This window comes from Pogona vitticeps, chromosome 2 (assembly GCF_051106095.1).
Source record: "Pogona vitticeps strain Pit_001003342236 chromosome 2, PviZW2.1, whole genome shotgun sequence".
Taxonomy (NCBI): domain Eukaryota; kingdom Metazoa; phylum Chordata; class Lepidosauria; order Squamata; family Agamidae; genus Pogona; species Pogona vitticeps.
This window is the reverse complement of record NC_135784.1, coordinates 50,419,974-50,444,620: the sequence shown is the minus strand read 5'-3', so window position 1 is coordinate 50,444,620 and position 24,647 is coordinate 50,419,974. Positions and strand designations below refer to the sequence as shown.

Sequence of the window (24,647 nt, the reverse complement as noted above, 5' to 3'; positions counted from 1 at the left end):
TGTGTGTTTGTGTGCAGATGGGCAGGTGTGCGTGCATGCAGGAGTACAGGCAGGAAGGTGGTAGGTGTGCATGTGTGGGGGCAGGCGTGCATGTGGATGAAAATCTGGAACATATATGTTATGGCCCTCACTCTGAAAAATTTTGGGGGGGCTGTTCTAGCTCTTCCCATTTACCCCCAACAGAATACAAATGAAGGGTGCCTGGCTCTGCAGTACAGTAAAACAATAATTCAAGACAGAATCCTCTTGTTGCTGCTGCTGTCTCTCTCACTGCCTCTACTGGTTGCCCAAAGACACAATTGGCAGCAAAAGAGTTTTTACACATGTGGAAACAATTGAAATAAAGAAGGGTTTCATATGCGTGCTAAAACTAATATTCAAACTAGGTCATGTATATGCAGCACATTTACTCAAATCTATCACTATGAAGTTACAGTACTTTCCTTTATAATATGACCAGAAATTTCAAACCAAAACCTGTTTCCAGGCTAGGAATTGGACAAAATTCACTATTGGATTGTTGAATCAGGACATTAGTTTTCTGAACATTTCCATTCTTGATAAAAAATAAATGTAAGAACCTGTAGCTTTATGACAAGTGGTCACATCACTATCTAATATTAAAGGGGTTAAATATTAAATTTACTGAAGAGTTTAGATTTGGAATACTATCTCAAAGTTTTTTAGATAAATTTTGAAATTAATCTTTTAGTAAGTTTTTTTTAATACAGCCTCTTACAACAAACTAATGTAGTAGATGTTGTTGGACTACATCACTTATTATCCCTGGTTATAGGCCATGATGGCAGAGATTGATGACCACTGTGGTCCAAAGAATATTGAAGGAAGCAGGTTACTCATGCCTGAAATCAGGAATTCTTTGATGCTATTACTTAAAGAAACCAATTGGCTAGAACTGATGGCATTGTTTCAAAATATTTCTTGGGTAGTACAAAACTATGGTAATGGTTACACTGAAGAACAGATACAAGAAGTAGCATATTGCCTTCTATATTGGTGAAAGGAAAGTATGCAGTAGAAATATATTCTTTATCCGAAAGAAGGGAACTACCTAAATTTTGTAACAAAGCAAAATAATTGTCCAGTCTTTTCATACTGTTGACAAAGTATAAATTTTCATTAAATTTTGAAAATTTTATTTATCTCTGCTGATTCTGGAAATGTGAGCTAGTCTGTGTGTCTACACCAAGGTAACAGGGAATTTGCTGGCAAAATGATGGTCAGTATCTTATTGCAGACATCCTGGAGAGTGAAGTCAAGTGGGCCTTAGAAAGCATGGCTAACAACAATGCCAATAGAAGTGGTGGCATTCCAGTGGAGCTATTTAAAATCTTAAAAGATGATGCTGTTAAGGTGCTACACTCAATATGCCAGCAAGTTTGGAAAACTCAGCAGTGGCCAGAGGATTGGAAAAGATCAGTCTACATCCCAGTCCTAAAGAAGGGCAGTGCCAAAGAATGCTCCAACTACTGTACAATTGCACTCATTTCACATGCTAGCAAGGTGATGCTCAAAATCCTCCAAGGTAGGCTTCAGCAGTATGTGGATTGAGAACTCCCAGAAGCACAAGCTGGATTTCGAAGGGGCAGAGGAACTAGAGACCAAATTGCTAACATGTGCTGGATTATGGAGAAAGCCAGGGAGTTCCAGAAAAACATCTACCTCTGCTTCATTGACTACACAAAAACCTTTGACTGTGTGGACCACAACAAAATGTGGCAAGTCCTTAAAGAAATGGGAGTGCCTGACCACCTTATCTATCTCCTGAGAAACCTATATGCGGGACAGGAAGCAACAGTTAGAACTGGATATGGAACAAGTGATTGGTTCAAAATTGGGAAAGGAGTACGACAAGGCTGTATATTGTTCCTCTGCTTATTTAACTTAGATTCAGAATACATCATGTGAAAGGCGGAACTGAATGAATCCCAAGCCACAATTAAGATTTCCAGAAGAAATATCAACAACCTCCGATATGCAGATGATACCACTCTGATGGCAGAAAGTGAGGAGGAATTAAAGAACCACTTAATGAGGGTGAAAGAGGAGAACACAAAAATGGTCTGAAGCTCATAAAAAAAATTAAGATCATGGCCACTGGTCCCATCACTTCCTAGCAAATAGAAGGGGAAGATATGGAGGCAGTGACAGCTTTGACTTTCTTGGGCTCCATGATGACTGCAGATGGAGACAGCAGCCACAAAATTAAAAGACTCCTGCTTTTTGGGAGGAAAGTGATGACAAACCTTGACAGCATCTTAAAAAGCAGAGACATCACCTTGTTGACAAAGGTCCACATCGTCAAAGCTATGTTTTTTCCAGTAGTGATGTATGGAAATGAGAGCTGGACTATAAAGAATGCTGACTGCCAAAGAATTGATGCTTTTAAATTGTGGTGCTGGAGGATACTCTTGAGAGTCCCCTGGACAACAAAGAGAACAAACCTATCTATTCTACAGCAAATCAACCCTGAGCACTCACTCAAAGGACAGATCCTGAAGCTGAGGCTCCAATACTTTGGCCATCTCATGAGAAGAGAAGACTCCCTGGAAAAGACCCGGATGATGGGAAAGTGTGAGGGCAAGAGGAAAAGGGGATGACAGAAGACGAGATGGTTGGACAGTGTCATCGAAGCTACCAGCATGAATGTGACCAAACTCCGGGAGGCCGTGGAGGACAGTAGGGTCTGGTGTACTCTGGTCCATGGGGTCACGAAGAGTCGGACATGACTTAACGACTAAACACCACCAACAATCTTATTGTAGAGTCCTGCTTGTGCAATGAAAGTGATGTCACTGACAGTGGCAGATAGCTGCCAATTAAAGAGTTTCTTTGCCAGTGTCAGAGTATATACAACTTCATATCATTGAGCATAAGTTGCGCACATCCTGAAACTGAAAAAAAGACACTCTTTAATCAATGGCAATTTTTGATGCCATTGACATCACTCCTGTTGAATTCATGAAGATACACAACAGGATATGGGTCGATCATGTTTTCGTACATATGTAAGCAGCTGTCTTCTTCAAATTCTTTCCCATCATCTTTTATTGATTAGCATTGATTTACATATCAGAGGAGAAAAGACTTATAAAGAAGCTCCTAATCCTCAACTATGGTGATATTTTCAGTGGCATATTTATTTTTCCTTAAAACTTCTCATGAGCAAGAAATAATATTGCTCAGTTTCCCCGGTGGGTAGATATTAATTAATTATTTAAATTGATTGAAATACTCCTAACATTCCTATTATATATCTAGTAGGATACTGAGGCGCTTGATTTACAGAACTATTCAGATGAAAGTGGGACTTTTTCTCCCTATCCTAAGCTACTCTGTTGGTTTAATGAATGAAAATAAAAATGGAAATAAACCAAAACCAATTATGTCACTTCTATGGCAAGCAAATTTGTCTCAGTATCAGGTCTCATGGATTCCAATCCACTTCTTTAGACAAAGCATGCTGTTTATATACTGCACCATTATGCTTGAAGCATAATACAGTTTACAATTTAATTATGCAGGCTACACATTGCCCCCACCGCAAGCTGGGTACTTAATTTACTAACATTGGAAGGATGGAAGGCAGAGTGAACCTCAAGCTAACAATATGGGATTATACCTGGGTCATGAGCAGAGTGTTGGCTGCAGTATTGCTGTTTAACCAGTGCACCATGAGGCTTTTTAGACAAAACTATCTGAATGAGTCATTCAAATAATTCAGCATCAGCACAAATTGTAGCATAATAAAATATGCATATCAATCCTTTATGTATCTACTCAGACATAAAATTGACAGGGCTACCTCCTCAGCAAGTTGGTACAGAACTGTACCTTAGTACACTCATATAGTTCTTCCCAATGTGATCTGAAGAGCAGGCAAACTATGAAGTGTGTTTATAAGGAAGGTATTTAATGGAGACTTTAAAGTTTTATGGATACAATGGAACACACAAAGTAAAATAAGTGAGTACCAGATCAAACTAAGATTGAACCCTCTAGAAGCAAAAATGACCAAATTGAGGCTATTGCACTTTGGACATACCAGAAGAAGACAAAAGTCACTGTAAAAGACAACAGTGTTAGTCCATTGGAAAAGAAGAAAATTGCAAGTGAGAGGGACTGACAATAAAGAAATCATGGCCTTGAACTTGCAAAACCTGAGCCGGACTGTTAATGAACAAAACTTTTGGAAGTCAGTAATTCATAGAGTTGCTATATGTTGGAAGCAATTTGATGGCATGTCACAACAGTAGCAGCAACAATAAAAACATTTTCCAAATGAACACCATGATAAAGAAAGCTGCAGGATAGCCATTGCATTAAGCATCTCAGGAGTGACTCACTGGAAAGAGTGGAGAAAGACATTTTGCTTCCTGAGGTGTGGAATACATGAGGTTCTCTACCATGTACATAAGCTGACTAGACTAATTGAAATGTCCATGTCTAGGATAAAGTTTGTTGCTTCCATTCTCACATAGTTCTTTACATTCTTCTTTGCTACTTGTTCAACATGCTTGTCCTCCTGTCTCAAGCACTCCAGTTTAGCAGCCATTTGCTTCAACACTGGGATTCAGAAAGCATCCTCCAGCACACCTAAAGGCAGAGGCTAGCAGTCATGGGACAGACAATGTGGCATGTCGTTTTCCCCTCCATCATCTTGCCACCTTCTCTGCTGTCTCAATTGAATGCCTCATTCTGGTAAAATACTACGGCTGATCTCAATCCATAGAATGGGGAAAACGCTTATTGGAAAAATGCAAAAGAGTTATGTGACATTTTTGAAACTGAGAAATGTGTTGTGGTATGAAAATTGATAGTGTACCATCTACTTTGCAAGACGTTATCTCGAACAGATGGATTTACATACATTCATAAAGTGAAGATGCTTTTTTAAAAACACAAAAGACAAGAAGTAACAAAAGCGGAAAACCTGTTGAAATTTAGAAGGCCTACATAAAGTCTTTAAGAGACAGTAAAGCAGTTAAGAAAGAAAAAAAATATTGATTCATTTGAAATATGATGCTAGATGAGTGCTTTGTGGATAGTCTGGGCTGCCAGAAAGACAAACAAGTGGATCCTATATTAAATTAAGCCTGAACTATCTCTGAATGCAAAAAGATTGGAACGAGGCTGTCCTACTTTGAGCACATAATGAGAAGACAGGATTCTATGGAAAAGACAATAATGCTAGGAAAAGTTGGAGGCAGCAGGAAAAAAGGAAGACAAAATACAAGATGGACTGACTCCCTAATGAAGCAACCGGCTTGTGTTTACAACAGATGAGTAGGGCAGTTGTGGTCAGGACATTTTGGAGATTGCTCATTCGTCATAAGTTGGAAGCAACTTAATATATATAACAACAAAGCAGATAATAGTAATAACTGTGTGCTGTCAAGTCTATTTCACCTTATGCAACCCTTTCCAAGTTCTTCAAGGTACGTACAGAATACATAGAAGTGGTTTACCATTCCCTTTTTCTGGGGTCATCCTGGGACTTAAAAGATTGCCCATGATTACACATGCTGGTTCTTTTCCTAGGAGGCACAGTGGTCAATAGAACTGCCAGCCTTTGGCTATACAACCAGATACATGAACCACTGTACTATCCAGCCAGCTAAATCAGAAAATAGGTACCTTAAGAGTAATCTGACTCAAATCCATGTCCTTGGGCAGGGAACAAGGAATGTAAAGATGAAGGAAAACACTAAAAAGACCACACACCAACTTCTCTGATACCAGCTGCATTACAGAACAGATAAAAACCTTCATTCCATTTGAGTAGCTCATTACCAGTCACAATGACAAAACATTAGACACACAAAACGAAGAGAAGAAGCTGAATATCATAAATTACAAGCAAAAGGCAAAAGAGGAATGCAAAAGAAAGAGGGAGGCTGCAGTAAGAACTTGATAGGCTAGAGCGTGTGTGGCCTTGTTTTGCATTTTTATAACTTTTTATCATTTTTTTATTTATATTTAAATCAATGTACTTTATATGATGAAATGCTGAAGTGTGAACATGGCTATAAATACTTCCTGAGTTTCTGGTAACATCAGAAAACACACCAGACTCACTTTCATGATTTATTATGTCACCAGAACACTTTGAAATATTAATAGTCTTGCATTTCATGGTTGCTTTTCATGCTACTGCAAAGGAAAGTAAGCTGCTTTACCACCCCAGTAAGGCTGTGAATATTCAAGAACCAGCTTTTAAGAGCAACTTTGAGCTGATGTTAGCAATATTTGGCATTGCTACTGATGATGTGACAGAATGATATGCTAACATTTCCAATAGAAACAAAACCCCTTGGAGACGAATAATTCTAGTTTATGTAAATAAAATTATAAAGTGTGTGTTCAACAGCCTGTGGGCACCTCCTTGCTTCCAGTGAGAGAGAGCAAATCCCTTCTGGAACAACTGCAAGATTCAGATCCACCATCAACAATCCCATGTCTCACTTTTTGAATTTGAAAGAAAGGGGGGGGGGAAATGCTAAGTTGATTACCTAGTGCATAGACTAAATGTTCTGACCTTTCTGTGTCATATTTGCCACGTTTCCATGCCTCTATTCCAAGCTCAAACGTAGAGATGGGCATGAAATACTTTGTGACCCTTTGTCATAAGTTGTCTGTGTGGCAGCACCGCTGCTGTGCATTCCCTTCCCCCTTCCCCATGCCAGCTCACCCACTGCTCCTCGCTGCTCCTTCCCTCCCCATCACACAAACTTCCTGGCAGTTGAAGAGTCAGATGAGGCGGCAGGACAGGGATTTCTGCAATGCTTCCTTTGAGAAGGCAGAGAAGGGAAGTCTGGGCTCCTGCCCAGACCAGAAGATTGTGTGATGAGATGGAAAGGAGCAGCACACACTAGCAGGTCAGAAGGTGAGCTGGTGGGGGAACGGAGGGGAAAGTTGTGCTGCCACACAGATGACGTATGATAAAGAGGCATAAAGTACATTGTGCCCATTTCTACTCACAAGGAACTATGTGTTTTGGTATACAGGCTTTGTGTGTGTGTGTGTGGGGGGGTACTGAGTGACTGACTACATTTTGTCTAACAAGATTGAAAGTGACATTCTAATTGACACCCCATAGGTGAAATCTGAAACTACCATCTCCGGGAGGGTTTTACAGCATCTATCGTGCAGCTTGCTATAAAAAAGGAGACCTGCCTATGGATTGTAGAACTTTTATATTTTTTTCTCCACTGCACCCAGCTGGGAAATGTCCAGTTGGGACGGGATTGTTGGATTTTCTGGAACAGACATATCATAATTCTTCATCCTGGGAGTTCTGCCCACCTTACAAACACCTTGATGTTATACACCTGGGGAAAGGTCCTAAATTAGAAGGCATCGAGTCTTAGCTAAGCCAACTCTGAGCTTCGTGCCCCTACCTAGCTGGATGCTGAAAGATTTCTTTGCAAGCAGCTTGGCCTAGGTAGTCCTCAAAACCATCTCATTTAGGACTTTCTCTCAGATATAGCACACCTACATGTTTGGAAGGTACCTGCAATGCACCTTATAAATAAAAAAATAAAATAAAAGGGTGGCTGAATATCCACTGACCCAGGGTTTTCAAGGTCAGATACTGAGCTCAGGATAAATGATTAGATTTTGAAAATTTGCAGGAATAAAACATTGTGGCTAGAACCATTAAACACTTTAGGAAAATGTTCCTTAGATTTACTTTTCTGAGTCCTTGCTACCTCAGTCTCTTTAATAGAAGATCTCAAGGACTGAAATAGAGGCTCTATCAAAGAAAAGTTGGTACTTTACCATTGAATTGTGAACCTTTCATTGCCCTCCCATCCCGGAATAAAGAGGGGAGACAGAGGTGATGGGGTAAACTAGGGCACACTTTATTTAAAGCATCTTATGTAACTTCTTGCTCACATAAAATCAGGGGCCCGCAGTAGTGCAGGAACAGGTCTGAAGCCGAAGGTGTCATGGGACCCCCTCCACAACCATATATGGGTGAGTCCCACACCCCATTGTCATGCAGTCCTAATGCCCACATGAAGCCGACCAGAAATATATCAAGCCCCTACTGGGCCTGTAAGCCCCTACTCTTTGACAGCCCTCAGCCCAGTGAGGACCCCAGCCCATCGTTCCTTCCGCCACTGTAACCTCATGATCTGCAGCACCTCGAGGTCAGACGTGCTATGACTACCATTGTATTCCATGGGGACTCGCCGATCCTAGTTCTTTCCACACTACCCACTGTGTGACCTAAACAAATAACTCCACCAATAACAACACATAACCAACAGTAACCCTATGCCAGTTTGGGATAAGCTAAAAATCCCCACAACCACCTTGCCAGTCCTGATAGTGGGTCACAGACAACATGGACAAATGACTCAGTCTAAATCTAAAACCAGCATATGTTTTGAAGAATTATTCTTTGGTGATAACAGTGGTAATATTTTGTGAGACAGACCCATACTGCAAGAAATCATTTTTTAAAACAAAAGACAGATTCATATAAACTCATTAATGCTCTTATTATGTATAAATAAACTATTGATATATTCTAACATTTGAACAGTTTATTTAATCTTTCCTTGTAACTCCTGGAACAAGCAAAAATATGGCACTGAACCATCAAAGCTAGAGGCAGCTGTCCATGAGGAAAGGTCTCTTCTGTTAACCTGTCAATTCGGCTTTATTTTAGTCTATGCTGAGGCTGTCCTCTTGTTTTCCTTTTCCATACCAAACGCCCATAATTACTTCCTCAGGGATCTTTCCCAACAATCTTTCCCCTCATCATTCTTGTTCATCTCCTTTTGTCTTTTTATTTTTGTGTATCTGTACCTCTCCATGTCACCAGAGCAACCAGATATATGAAAGCCAGTAATTGAAGTTAAGTAGACGGTTGTAATATAGTACCATTGCTTTAGTAAATTATGTAGTTGTTTTTTCCCCTCTCATAAACAAAAGTATATTTGTTCTGAACTACAAGAAATTTCTGGGCCTCCTGTAGGGACCAAATATCAATAAGAACTTCACAGAGGAGTAGATTAACAATGTGCATTATATATTGCTCTCTGTCTTTTGAAGAACGTTTTCATCCAAGTTTTAATGATTCTGATATACTTTACATCAAAAATCTCTAAAAAGAGGTTGGAAAGTTTCGGATGGTTTCCTTTCCCAGTATATTGTCCCAGACTAGCTTCTGGCACCCCAGCCAGCCTAGGACAACTAGCCCAAGGAAGCAGAAAGAAAAAGGGAGGGAGAAAAGGGGTGCTCAGGCATTTTCTCTCCCAAGGGAGTGTAAAAAATGGGCAACCGAGAGGAAAAGGGGGAGAAGAAACTGGAAACAGAGAAGAATAGAGAGGAAGAAGAGCAGAGGAATAAAAGGAGTAGACTGATGCCCCAGAATGAGGAGAATCCACAGTCAAGCCCCCACATGTATTTGGTTTGGAAGGGCTTTCAAGGATCTGGAGCTTGAAATGTTAGTGGAGCCTTGCGCCTGCCATGAAATGTCAAATGTCTTGCCAGTAGGACCCAATGAGACCCCACCTAATACTGGCACTTTAATTCTGACCTAGCTGTGCAGGTGGAGAAGTCAGACAATTTAAAATATTGTTACAGATGGCAAAGGACCTGCAAGAAGGAATGATGACTCTTGCATGACTAAACGTGAACTGACTATGGTTCAGCGTCAAGGGTGATGGTTAACTGCTTCTATGCCACTATACGGCTTGAGAGACATTTCCCTACTGCGTCTCTGTGGTGATTTGGAACTTTCTGGGCCATATTGAGACTGAGGATGATAAAGTGGAGGAAGACTGACCCAAGAGCAAGCTGAGAGATTGCTCTTTTGTAAATGGCTCCTTAATAAAATGTTGTGGAGTTCAAAGTGTCTTTGAATCTTCATAAGAATCATAAGTATATCCTGGTGGACTATTTGGTAGCTTGATCCTCATGTTAAGGTTAAATAGCAATATCTGCATCCTTGAGAGAAGCAATTTGTGTAGCATAAAAATATGTGACACTAAACCACAATCATGGAAAGAGCATGTATATTACTGGAACTATAAAGATTCACTGGAAGGTTTCCAACTGAGAAGGGACTGATCCCTGGCCATGCACCCCAAAAACTGACTCTGAGATACTTGGAAATCTTTTTAAAAAATGGTTTCTGCATAGCAAAAAGAGGCTTCAGGGATGGGGGGATATGAAATTTCAGTTTTGCTTGCTCATACAACATTGGGTCTAGTCCAATGTTACTGACTGAAGACATTTTGTACTTGTGGAGACTTTTTGCTATGTTTTTGTATGTTTTCTGCATATGTTTTTAGTGGTTTGCATAGTAAGTGACTAGGACAGATTGACAATTGTATGTGAGAGGTATGCTGAGTGACAATGTAGCTGAAAAGTGTGAAAGAATTTTATGAATGAAACTGTGAGCTAATTGGTCTCAGTGGTTCTTTGTTACTCGGATGTTTTTGAACTGCAACTCCCAGAAATCCCAGCCAGCACAGTTGGTGGTGAAGGCTTCTGGGAGTTGCAGTCCAAAACTCCTGAGTAACCCAAGGTTAAGAACCAGTGTGCTAAATGAAGAGATTCTGTTTCAGGTATAAGGGCATGTGTGGGACCGAGTCGGACCTGTGAGTCAGTGAGAGTTGTGTGTTACAGCAGTGCTGTTAGATAAAGCTGTGAATTAGAGTTTGGGAATGAGAATGTGTGTGGTCTGCAAACAGATTATGAAAAAGTGGTCTTGTTAGTGCTTGTGTCAAAGCAAGTATCTAGCTAGCTACCTATATAAAGAACAGAAACTGTTTACAAAGTAATAAAATAAAGGCTTATGGTTGTATAAAGGCTTCAAACACTGTTCTCATATTTTGTTACTTAATCCCTGATTTTTTTAAATGAATTTTTATTAATTAAATTTTTTTAATTATTTTCGGTTTATACACCCTGTTTATTATTTTATAGATAGCAGTTTTTATTATTATTATAACAATAACAATGACAATGACAATGACAATAACAACAACAACAACAACAACAACAATACTACTACTACTACTACTACTACTACTACTACTACTACTACTACTACTACTACTAATAATAATAATAATAATAATAATAATAATAATAATAATAATAATAATAATAATAATAATAATAATAATAATAATAATATCAACATGTATCATGTTATATCAACATTTTTATTAGTAGTATTTTATATTAACATGTATTGCTGGCCAATGCTCTGACACATGATTAATGTAGTTTCACTAAAGTAAGCAAAGCTTTGTACAAAGATTGAGAAGTTTAAATAGCAAATCCAAACTTAGCTCTGGGGTTGTTCGCAAGGCAACACACACAAGTAGAGAAGGTATGTGAGTGCCTCAGTTCTTCATTTCACAAACAGTTCCAAATCCCCAAAGGCATTCGTGGCAATGGGATAGAATAGCAATGGCATTAGTGATTGCAAGAGTCTGGCTCTAGGTTAATGAGAAGAAAACAACATTTTTGAATTTTTGTATACAGATAGGTCTAATAATAATCAACAGTCAATAATCTGTAATTCTGAGTGGATGTATTGAACCTAGCTTTTGCCTGCATACCATCTGACTGTCCTTTCATTAAAAAAGGCATGCTTAGCAATGATTCACTGCAGCTAAGGAATGAAAATATTTTAATAAGAAAAAATGTAGTCTCTTGTAAAATGAACACATTAAAAATTCATAGCCAAAGAGAGAGAATTTGCTACTGTCCATTTCAATAAATGTCAGTTTTTATGTGATCATTTAAGCACTGTGGAAAAATACAGAGTTTGAATTAATGGCAGAATCCACTTTATGACCTCAGTTCTACAAATACCCATTAGCGTGTCATCTTATATTCAGCATTGTTTGTGAGCTTGATATAATAATCTAATCACAAAAATACTCTTTGTGAACAGGACCATACTGGTATGCTTTCCCTGGTAGGATATGTGATTTTGTGGCAGTTATTAAAAGGTTTAATCATGAATGACAGTGAATTAAAAAATCTACCCCTGGCGAAATCACATTGGAAATACATCAAAGATTTTCTAGTTATGCCAGTGAATAATTTTTGAGGCACTGATTGGATTGAGGGATTTCAAAGCAAAAAAAAATATATTATCATTTCACATTTTAGTTATGGCAGTTTTTACTTTAATATTCAACATTGCCAGAAAGATAGTTATGTTAGTCTGTTGGAGCAAAAATAGTGGAGAGCTGCATTGCCTTCAACCTCTTCAGTAACATGAAAACTCTTTGTTCACATTTGCAGGGTATTGTCTTATACCTCAAAAGAATTAAAGGTCCTGAGGGGGACAGAAATGCATCATAACCGAAGGAGACCCATGTGTGTGAAAAGTCCTGTGCCTTTCACTTAAACCTCCAGAGAATATTAAGATGGGATAAAACTAAAAATAAGGCAAAACAAGACTTCAACTGAATTCCAGTGTTTCAAACAGAGGGAATGCTAATTTACCATGAATGGTGTGAATAGTCTAATAAGTAGATCATATCACTTCTGCTTGGCTGCATCATGGCTTGCTGAACGAGGAGGCATGGGAAAATGTGAGTTTCCCAATATATTGCATTGGTTGAAACAAACAAATAAACAAACAAACAAAAACACCCTACTTCATTGGTGAAAGTAATTTGATTTTTTGGGACATTTTTATTGGTCACTATCTTGTTTGTTTACAATGTTTTTTTAAAGAATGTACCAAAGAAGTGGCTGAAATCTAGGATTATTTTTTTCCAACAGTGGAGACATCAGTGTAGTAGAAGGCTTATATTTTAGGTCTTCCTCTGTGTGGATTCTGCAACAAAACATGACTTTAGTGGTCTAAAATGTCCTGCTGCAGTGCAAAAATGTTTTGTTTATCTGTTCAAAATCTGGTTTTCCATACAATCTTGTGATTTCACCATCTGCTCCCAAACTCTGGGAGGGTTTCAATTCAGTTCTGGTGGCCATAGCTTCCCACCATTAAAGCTGTGCAATTTCAGGGTGAGTGTGGATCCAAATATTTGATTCTAGATGACTGAGACACACAGCAACACAACTCCCAAGTTTCTGTTTACAAAGACTGACCTTGTGGTCAGTTAATGATTCCATTTGTAATATTCACTGGAATCCTGTTGTGTACCTACATTGAGTTATAGTCATGGTAGCTACAGTAGTGCCAATGTGGAAGCAATATACAATCTCAACAGAAGTGCAAGATTGACTGTGTAATAGAATTACCCAGTCTGAGTTTCTTGGGTGTAATGCCTAGAAATGTAGAGATGAACTGGATTCTGACATTGTCCTGGAACAGAGGTACACTCTTTGGTGTCGTCACTATGGACAGAGTTGCACTTAAGAGCTACTATTTTTGGACCATGCTTTGTGAACTAGAAACATAGTACTTTATCTCTGGTAATATCTGAGTAACACCCCACAGTTTCCAAGACATCTGCAAAGACATATTTTGGTATCAGAACTTATTACAATTACATTGCCGTCATGACTTCTGTTAAATTCCTGGAATAATCTTTAAAATGTATTTACTTGTGTGCAAGGGATCAAGTTGTGTCTATGACACAGCTGCTGATGAGGGTCTCAAGATGTTAAGAAGGGTTTTATTCCTGCCCCATTTTCTTTTTTAAAAGATGCATGTCCTGGGGTTGCTCGCTGCAAAACAGCGCCACAGAGGCAAACTTGCATTAAATGGAATACTATGTTCTCAGATGTGCTGAGCTTCTAGCTCAGATTTCCTCAAACTTCCCCATAAATAAGTGAGCACCATGCATAAATGTGCATCTATGGCTGTGAAGATTAATCTGTAGCTAGTTTGTCTGAAAGCTCCAAAGGACCAAAAACACTGGCTGCAGACACTGTGTTTATTTATATTCTGCAGAGTACACAACAGGCTCAGGAATCCATAAGTTACTAAATTAAAAAGAGAAGAAGAAAAATATTTTCTTCAGTGTGACAGGTCTGGTCACACTGGACATCAATTTCAGTTTCTCTGTAACAACACAGGAATCCCAATAAGCAAATCTTGTCTGTTGCCTCAGATGAAGGCATGTGCAGAATAGCACACAGTCAGTCATATAGTATCTGTGCTGCTGCATCATTCATGTCATCTATCTCAAAGCACTTTCTCAATACAATTAAATTTATGGCTCAGATAATTAAGACCATGCCTGGTTAAACAAATGAGACAAAGCAGAGATTACAAAGCTTCAGCTGATCAGACGCTGACATGAGAAAAGAATTAAGTTCCAAAAGGGCAAAATAATTAAGCAGTGCAGCCTTCCAGCTCCCCTGTTTGACACTTGAGGTCAAGGTCTTGAATGAACTGAGATCCATGCAAAGCTCTAATGAAATCAGCACAACTTATACCCCAGTAAATATCTCTACAATTAGTGTGTGTGAACATTCATGTGCAAGTTGAAGGAAACTCCAACTGGCAGCATATTCAGCATCCTCTCCGACATGGATGGATGGATGAAGGCAGGAAAGCGAGCTATGACAGCAAGCAAGATAGGTGCCATACACTATTTTCTGTAACTTTGTCCTTTTTCTGAAAGTACTTGGTGTGATATTGTCCTTTGTTATCAGGAGGGTTAATTTCTTTTTTTCCCCTTGCATTTCCAAGTAGCCTAATCAAGAAAGCAGTTCCACTTATGTTCTGCAATAGAGAGCTACGAATGAACATTCTAGGACTGAGGATTGTTAGTACAATTATATTGGATGGAACACACATGCTTGAACTATTTTCTGCTGGTGTTTTGTTTAAAAATTTTTTGCTGACACGTTAATGAATAAAATAAAAACAGAAATGACCTCATGTTAGTGAATTCAAATTTCTTTCATTGGGAATAGCCCTAACATTTGGCTAATTTTAAGATGAATCTCCATCTCAACACTATTTTCTCGGCAAATTCAGTTTCAAATAGGATTTTTTTTTTTGTGGTCTCTTATGACAAATGGGGCTGTGTTATTTTCTAAAATATAAAATCTTCTGTGGTTTTAATTTGGCTAAGTCTCTTTTCAGTTCCTTAATTGGTCTTTGTTCTGTCAGGTACTTCACTATAATTGTGTCTTTTCCTGTCAAATAATATAAAAGACAGCAAAAGCTAAATTAATCCTTTGACCTTCAGCTTTTGAAAGTAATTCTACTAAGAGTTTGTGTTTTCCAATATAAGTGGGTAGAGCTGAAGCAAGGTTTTTTGGATGAGTCTTGTGGAGGCCAGACTGCATATATAGGTTTTTTAAAAAAACACAACTTGACCAAAGATAAGCATAATAAGTTAAGGAGAGAAAAAGATGAGAGATAGAGGGTGTTCCATGTCCTGTTTTTGTTCCTGTGCCATAATATTTGGGTATGCAGTTTGCTGGAGGGTAAGGGCAATGTGTAGCCTGCATAATTAAACTGTAAAGCAACAAGAGAGTGCTTTAAGAGCTATGGGGCAATAAGTAACCTGCAAACTTTGCTTTATGTTCACCAAAGCCTATAGAGATTTATCAGATCTACTCAGAAGAATTAAGTCTGTCCCACCAAGGTTAGTCTTATCTCCCATGAATGACGTCACGAACCACAGGAAAAGCAAAGTGGTCACCCAGACCTGTTTTGTCACCAAATCGGATCTGGAAATCCCACAAGATCTTGACTTCCTCATTTTCTGATACCTTCTCTACCTGATGTTCCCATGGGTTTTTGGAGCCTGGCAAGTTATACAGTGGTGCCTTGACTTAAAACGCCCTGACCTACGAACAAATTGACTTATGAACAGCTCCGTTCGCAAAATTTTGCTTTGACTTGTGAATGGAGCTTTGAGTTACAAATGGAAAAAGGTAGGGAAAGGGGCAGGGAATTTAAATGTACAAACTGTTGGTGGTGAAGAGGCTGCCTCTTTGTAGCTCTTTCACTCCAACAAAAGAGCTGCAAAGAAGTGGCAGCAGCGGTGGGTGGCTTCCCTACCTTTTTCCGTTCATTCTCAGAATCCGGCTGGAGCGTGGGGAGGCAGGAGCAGTGGAGACAGAGCCAGCACAGGAAGGCAGGAGCCTGGGAGGGCAGGAGCGTGAGGTGGCAGGAGCAGTGGGGAGGCAGGAGCAGTGGGGATGGGAAGGCAGGAGTGCAGGGAGGCAGGAGCAGTGGGGATGGGAAGGCAGGAGTGCAGGGAGGCAGGAGCATGGGGAGGCAGGAGCGTGGGGAGGCAGGAACATGGGGAGGCAGGAGCAGTGGGGATGGAGCCAGTGCGGGAAGGCAACAGCCAGGAAAGGCAGGAGCAATGTGGAGGCAGGAGCAGTGGAGATGGGAAAATTAAATGCCCACTTTATTAAACATTGACCAACATGCGATTCACTTTTTTATACCAGTGTAATGCAATTGGTTTTGTTGGTGAATTGCTGCAAATTGAAAGGTTTGCATAGGCATTGTTTGTAGCTTGCCAAGTCATGTGAATTGGCACATACGAACAAACTTCACCAACCGCCTCAGCAGGTGAGTCATTTTATGGGTCAAATAAAGAAATAGAAGCCTTTAGAAAATGGAGGTCTTCCCAAAATTAAGAGAAAACATGCAGATGCGCATGTGCACACGCACACACACAAAACCTAAAACCTTCACAAAAGATATGCAATAGAACAATCTGGGAGACTCTCCAAGCCCTCTCCCCCAAAAGAAAACATTTGCAGGATCATATCTCTAACTTTTGGTCTAGCTATTTTTAAAATATACAGTATAAAAAGACAGAAAACAATTATGGAAACTGTTAAGCTGTTGGATGACAAGGGTGTTAAAGGAGTGTTAGAGAAGGATATGGAAATTGTATAGAAGCTGAACAAAGTAATTGCATCTACCTTCATCGCAGATACCTATGCTTGAACTGAAATTTTCAGAAACGGAGTTGGAGGAACCGAGGCAACGAGTGATGACAAGAGATGAAATTTTAGATCATATTGATAAACTGAAAGCAAACAAATCACCGAGTCCAGATGGTAACCATCTGAAAGTTCTTAAAGAACTCAAATATGAAATGATGATCTTCTAACAAAAATATGTAACATGTTGGCTTCTGTATCAGGGACTGGAAAGTAGCCAATGTAATGCCAATTTTCAAAAGAAAAAGTTTAACTTAATGTTAACTTAACTTAATGAATTGATTAAAAGTTGAGTCTGGATGCATTTTTTTTTACAAATGGCTTTCTCAGAGTTTGTTGGAATTTTTAATGAGAATAATATGGTGCTACATGTAATGTTAACAAGGAAGAAGATAATTTTTGGCTTAAAATTAATGAACGTTGCTTTTCTGTTTATTTTGTGGGTTATGCTGCCTCATAAAATGATGATGAAAGAGGAATAACATCACATGTTTCAATAGCTGTGATGCTAGGTGAATCGTTTCATCTCCCCACCTCACTCAGCAAGCTCACTAAAAAATGAACATTATTTTGTTGCCTTCTGTAAGAAAGATAGGAAACAAGCAGCTTGGCACAGGCATAGGTAACAATACTCTTGAAAGCCTCCTGGGTGTTATAATAACCTTGTAAACAAAAATTACAGTGGTGCCTCGCTTAGCAATGTTAATTGGTTCCAAAAAAAACATCGCTATGGGAAAACATTGCTAAGCGAAACACCATTTCCCATAGGAATTCATTGAAAACTGGATAATTCGTCAAACCTACAGTTCAATGCATTCCAATGGGGGAAAAAAATCACCAAAAATTAACGAAGACTCAGAACAAAGCCAAATTAAGTTTGCAAAGGTTTTTACAAGGTGCACTAACGATTCCAAGCATTTTAAACAGTTTTGAACATTTTAAGACACTTTAAAAATAGCAAAAACGGACATCGCTAAGTGAAACAGGGGGACCCAAACTGTCATCGCTATGCGAGGTATGGTCCCGAACATTGCTATGCGAAATTTCCCCATTGGAAACATCGCTAAACGGAGTGCAAGATCGTTCGTAAAACCTCATCGTTAAGCGAATACATCATTAAACGAGGCAATCGCTAAGCGAGGCACCACTGTAATAATAATTGTGTCCTCTCAAATTGTTTCTGACTTTTTGTGACCATTTCCAGTTTTTACTAGCTATAGAGTACTTAGAAGTAGTTTGCCCTTGTCTTCTTCTGGGGGTGCTCTGGGACTATGCTGCTTGTTGAAGGCTACACAGGCTGGCTTTACTCACAGGAAGCCCACTGGAGAATTCAATATCCAACCTTTGATTCTGCATCCAGGAATTCAGTCTGGTGAGCGATTTGGCCAGCTCTGGCACAGATTATCTACGTGCCTTACAACTATTCTAATTAATATATTTTACCCAAAATAAAGCCCACTGGCAACCCCTATACAGTACTTTGTTTACAAGCTCATTAACACTTCCAGGAGGCTCCCTGAACAGTTATTACCATTGCTAAAGAATAAGAAAAATGAGGCTTTGTGGAGAGCAGTTTCCAGTCATGGGGTGTGGCAGTGGGAGACCCTTTGATGCATTGCTGAACAAGCATCATTCATGCATTATGTTATTTGCTATTTGCAAGAAGTCAAAACAAAGAACTAGTAATGTGTTACTCATGAAACAAACAGCAAGCAAGTGATGTGTTAAAATATTTAAACATTTTCCATGCTTTGTATTAAAGATAAATTTCTTGAGCATTCAGAAATGCGAGTTTTGGCAAAGAAGAATCAACAGGGCTCCTGTAAACGCAGATCCCATATTACCATTTTTTAAAAAACATATCAAAGGCCAGGATCCTTTTGTATACACCCATTGGCATACATCTGCAGGTACAAATCTCAGCAGCAAATTGCAGTCATGGTTGTATTTCCTGTTGCATAGGAATCATGTGCTTTGGCTTACAATAGGAAATATAATCACTGACTTCTGAACTAGTGATAATTTACTACTGAAATCTACACTGATGAACCTAAGTCAGTATAATTTTTCTACTGGATTCTTGCCATTAAAAAATAATTAATTCAGGATGTTCCTCTGGCCGCTATTTATCTGGACTTTCAAAAAACAAAACAAAACAAAACAAAACCTGAAAAATCACATCCCCCAGTATTCCTGCACATGTGTTGCTGTAAGGCATTATCCCCTGACCCTGGAATAAGACACGAGAAAACCATTATGGAATAAAACATGGGCCACACTGTATTAAATTCCATATTCATCATCAAGAAAAAGGGTCTCAATGGAGCCCTACCAAACTATGGGTGAGTCCCAAGCCCCAAGATCTCGCAGTCATGTTGAAGAGGAAGGGGCCCAAGGTAGGAGGACCTCTTCCTTAAATACTCTGCTTGTCAGATGCCCGGATGCTCCATCCAGACCCATATGTTTCGTGCTGTCCTGGGCAGGGGGATAATGGCGTTCTGCGCCGATGCAGTAAGTGCCAGTGGACCAGGCTCTTGTGTAGATTAGTCCTTGGTTTAAGAATATGAAGTAGGCATAAATGGTCAGTTCATGTAAAGAAGAAATGTCACCAATAGGATTCCACAACCATCTGCATTAGGACGGTTGCCTGTTCATATGGGATCTGGATCTAAAGATCAAGATATCAAAATTCTTTATATTTTGAACAAAAAGACCTCCAAAAAGGTATTTTCAGATATGGAGAAAGGCCTATGAAAAGGCAGTCAAGTGTAAACTGATGAACTTTGGGACAAAACATCTAAACTCCAGGTCACAACTGGAAGCAACTGATCAGGAAAGGTCATCTTTGAATTGTGATTGGAAATTCATTATAAGATTGTTCTAGCATGTAGCTGATGTGAAAAAGGCATTTTTCATTGTTAGAGATTATAAATAATTTCTTTTAAAAAATACTAAAATCCCAATGCCTTTCTATAAAATCTGTACTACTGTACTACCCTTGGAATATTGTGTACAGTGCTCATCACCACAACCTAAAACAGATACTGGAAAACTGGGAAAGGTGCAGAAAGGTAAAGGTTCCCCTTGACATTTAGTCCAGTCATTTCCAACTCTAGGGTGTGGTGCTTATCCCCGTCTCCAAGCTGTACAGCCAATGTTTGTCTGAAGACAGTTTCCGTGATCATGTGGCCAGTGCAACTAGTCAGGAATGCCGTTACCTTCCCACCAAGGTAGTACCTATTTATCTAGTTGTATTTTTACATGCTTTTGAACTGCTAGGTTGACAGGAGCTGAGAAAAGCAACAGGAGCTCACTCTGTTATGTGGATTCGATCTTATGACTGCTGGTCTTCTGACCTTGCAGCACAGAAGCTTCTGGAGTTTAACCTGCAACGCCACCACATCCCTGACCTTCTGAAAGGTGCAGAAAAGAGCAACATAAATAATTGAGAGACTAGTGTGATCTCCTTACAAGGAAAAATAACATTTGGGGCTTGAAGAAAACCTTGTATTGTGTGCAAAACACAAAGTTCTTAAATAAACACCACTATTCTAAAATGCCTGATATTAAAATATTGTTCTTTTCACTCCCTTGTGAAAGCAAAAAATCTCACAGCAGTTTTTTTTAAAAGGTGTTCACACACTCTTTTTCATCAAGAATGAGAAAAATTGTAAATAATGGTTACCAGTAAGGATATGCCTGACTCTCCCCCTGCTCCATGCCAAACTCCACACTTTAATTTTGGGAGTCTCGCCTAACAGACAGACACCTACAGATCCTAAATGCAGTTCACTTGGAAGAAAAGCCTAAGCTGGAAAGCTTTATAGCCTTGCATAGGGCTAGGTCTCTCTAGCTTTCTGTTCAAAAGGAAGATCCCAGCATGCATCCGATGCAGATACACAAGATCCTGAAAAGGCTTCTGAAACTAAAACCCAGGGAGCTTTATGGAAGATGACTTCAATAATTTCTTGGGATTTTAAAAACAAACTGGCCAGATATATTATTTATCAATGTGTTGCATGCTGTCAAGTTGCATCCAAATTACAGCAAGCTTAATAGGGCTTTCAAAGTACCATATTTTCCATGTATAAGACTATACTTTTGTCTAAAATCTTTAGACTAAAAATTGAGGGTCGTCTTATACATGGAAGTAAGCTGAGGGGAGAAAAAACCAAGTGGAGGGGAAAGCAGGGATCAAAGCACTGCAGGATGGCTTTGACCCTTGCTTTCCCCTCTGTTTATGAAGTCCCATGGGGCTTAGCAAAAGGAGGGGGAAAGAATCAAAGCAATCCCATGGCTGCATAAGGGGGAAAGGGATCAAAACGATCATGCAGTCGTGGGAAAGCTTTGATCCCTTTCCTCCTCCTTTTGCTAAGCTCCATGAGACTTAGCATGAAGGGAAAAAGCAGGGATCAAAGCGATCCTGCAGTGCTTTGATCCCTTTCCCCCTTCACTTGCTAAACCCTACTTAGATTTCTTAATTTTTTAGAAAAGTGGGGGGTGTCTTCTACATGGAAATATATGGTAATTAAAGTATTTAAGGGGTGGTTTTGTCAGCGAGATCTCCACACACCCCAGTGAATTTCCAAGGTCAAGTGGGGACTTGAACCCATATCTCCTCAGTTCTATCCCGTCATTCTGTCTGCTACACTACACTGGATACAGTAGCTTAGCAATACTCATGCACATTTCAGAAGCATAAAATTCTCTGGGATGGGGGGCGGCGGGGAACAGGCCAGATATAAATGTAAAAAATCTTGTACAGATAGATATTTCATTAAAAACAACAACACCCTATCTACCTGTTCAGGGAAGCTGAAGGGTATGCAACCCAAAATATACTCAATTACAGATTTATAGCTGAAATAGTAGTGACCTGCAGCTAAGACAGCTCTGTAGGGTCATGAATCATCCACCAGTGGGGGAAGAGAGCCTTTTGACAGAAGCGACATAATCCTACTGCTTACAAGATGTACAGACAGCCAACAGCTCTGACTGCTTTAAACGAGAATTAGACAAATTCATAGCAGATAAGGCTATTATTGGCTTTAAGACAGGCGCAGTATATTCTGTCCTCATTATCAGAGGTAGTAAGTCTCTCTGAATATCAATTACTGGGGAAAAAAACAAGCAGGAAGGATTTATTGCACTCATACTCTTGCTTCTGGTGTTCCCACAAGCACCTAGTTGATCACTGTGGGAACAGAGGGTTGGACTAGATAGCTCTTTGGTGTGATCCAGCATGGCTTGGTTTGTGAAAAGGTTTATGATCTGAAGAGTCATCTTTGTTGTTTATATCATGTGTGCACTATCTGAAATTAAATAAAAGTCACAGAAGCTTAGGTAGACAGCTATCTCCCATAATCTCAGTGCTTAAGGCCACTACCCTTACATATATGACAACAAATGTAAAGAAAATGAAATGACTACAGTGTTACCAGACCCCTCCCATATTTTGAAGGTTTTGTTACAATTTAGCATGTGATATATATCTGCTTCAGGAATCAAAGTGTAAACTTGATTACCAGGAAACTGCTAATAACTTATTAAAATCTGAAATGAAAACTTTGAAAACGAAGCCACGGCATACAGACTGAAAACAGGAAGAGAGAGGGGAAATATTTGAACAGGCTACTGCCTTAATAAGATGGTATATTTGTACTCCATAAGGCAAGAACCTGTGGGACTCCAAGGTAGAATAATATTTAAACCTTTTCATGACCATGGGATATCACTCAGATCCAAATCAATATTCCATTCGGTGGTCTGTTTGAGAAATGCCCTTATTTTATTACAACAAACAACAGCTATGATTTTTCCCCCAAAGAAAAGATTAAAAAGCCTTACTTTCCAAGGGCAAAACATTCCAGTGTAATAGATGAGCTTTTTGCCACCAGTGTTGTTTCCGGAAAACGCACTTCAATCTTTGGCTCATACTCTCCCATCACACCTGTTGGACATCAGAACAGTGAGCTTTCCAATTGTCCTTTAGACCTGTCTACAGCAGAAGATTAGTGCAACTTAGAAAATGGTACCCTGCCTTGTTCCCATGGAAACTAACTGCCTTCCAGTGAGATCAAGGGTGGGCCACCTGAGTAACATCCAATATGTAGTCTGCAAATCAAATCACACCAGTAAGGTCAGCACTTAGCAGATGATGGACAGCACGTTAATGTCTTTCTTTGAAATATTCTTAAAGGGTGACTTCTTTTATAGAATGAAATCCGGCCCTAAAACCAGATGTGTCATAAAGAAATTGGAGACATATCCCACCAAATTTAAAAGCATGGTCTCTTAATTCCAACATAAAATAAATTCTGGAAAAGGCAAAATGGAAGCAGTTCTCAAAATACTCAGTTTCATCTGAATGCACGGGTAGGAAAGTCCTAAATGGAAGGCTGCTACTGAGAATGCTTGTAGAGTGCACGGTTGTACATGTTGCAATGTAAAGGAGCAACTTGGGTTTATGAAATAGCCATTGTCCACTAATCATGAACGGCAGGGCTGTCATTAACTGACACAAAATTTCCCAGTGGGGAAATTGAAGCATTTAGTGACAAACGATAAAGTGAGGTAATATTAAGTATATTAGAAGATAAACCCTAAAGGTTTAGCCATTCCATGTCCATCTGTTCAGAACTATAGTCCATTGACTTCAATAAGTGGATATATTATAGGCTAAGGATATTTGTCCAGTGAAAATACTGTACTTAGAGATTAGAGGAGGACTTAGTTGTCTACTTAATATGAGTGTTTAGAAGCCTGCTAGGATCTTAAACTAATCAGTAGCCAGGCCTTTAGAAAAAGGATGAGGTAACCAGCATCCCAGCCCTCCTTTGTAATTTTTGACACATGGAGAGGGACAGCCTGAAGAAGAAATATAAATGCTGTCTCTCCACACAAGTGGGGGACCTTCAAAAGCAGGGTTCTCAATAACATGACAAGGAGATGCTCCTCTTTTATGTTATCCCTTTCTCCCTCCTCATGTGTTCAGACTCACCATCTTCTGAGGTCTAAATAGCATTCTAAGATAAATTGAATTCAGGTAAATCAATCTTATAACCTAGCTCCCGATCCCAAAAATGCTTTGTCTCTTTCCCATACATATGCCATTATACATATCATTTATTCTCTCTAAGGATCCCAGGATTCTTTTTATAATATGGGAATATAATTTTTTTTCCTATTCATATTGCTAATTCATTGGAACATTCATGAGTGCACTGTGAGGGGCTATTGGTGGGAGAAGCAATCCCATTTTAAAAACCCTTTGCTAATGGATTTCTCAACTATGTATTTTCAACTGTGAACATTTAATTAAAGAGCTTCCTTTTAAAGGAAGCCTTTCACTTCAGTGACTAAACTGGATTAGGTCTAGCTTTCTGCTTCTTAGATTTGAACAATGGAAGCCTGTCAGATCTGAATTTGAACATTTTTGGATGTATAACATTAGTATGGTTTTAAAATTCATTCCAGCATGTCTGTTTTGATTGCAATGCATTTGGTATATGGAGATGACATATCTTCAGTCCTCACTGTGAACACACACTGGTCAAACAGCTGTGTGCTCTTCCCAGGACACCCTTGGGATGTTAATTCTGCAATGCAGAGAGACTAGACATCTTGACATAGGATTTCTAGAACCTTATCAATTTGGGGTTCCCACATACTCTAAGGCAATCACAAATGATTCAGATATAAATGTTGTAATGCATACCCCTTTATTCATTCACTCAGTTTCATAAAAC

General features: G+C 39.2%; 1 protein-coding gene across 7 annotated transcripts in view; it reads right to left on the bottom strand.

Moving 5' to 3' along the window:
* CNTN6 (contactin 6) overlaps window positions 1–24,647 on the bottom strand; it is a 300,659-nt gene that overhangs the window by 90,726 nt on the left and 185,286 nt on the right. For all 7 annotated transcript variants that reach the window (XR_013541601.1, XR_012083493.2, XR_013541603.1 and 4 more), the window contains one exon: window positions 22,747–22,849. Coding sequence is in view for 4 of the 7 variants with exons in the window: in XM_020791024.3 (XP_020646683.3) it covers window positions 22,747–22,849 (103 nt within the window). In the remaining 3 variants the exon portion in view is untranslated. The remainder of the gene's footprint in view (window positions 1–22,746; window positions 22,850–24,647) is intronic.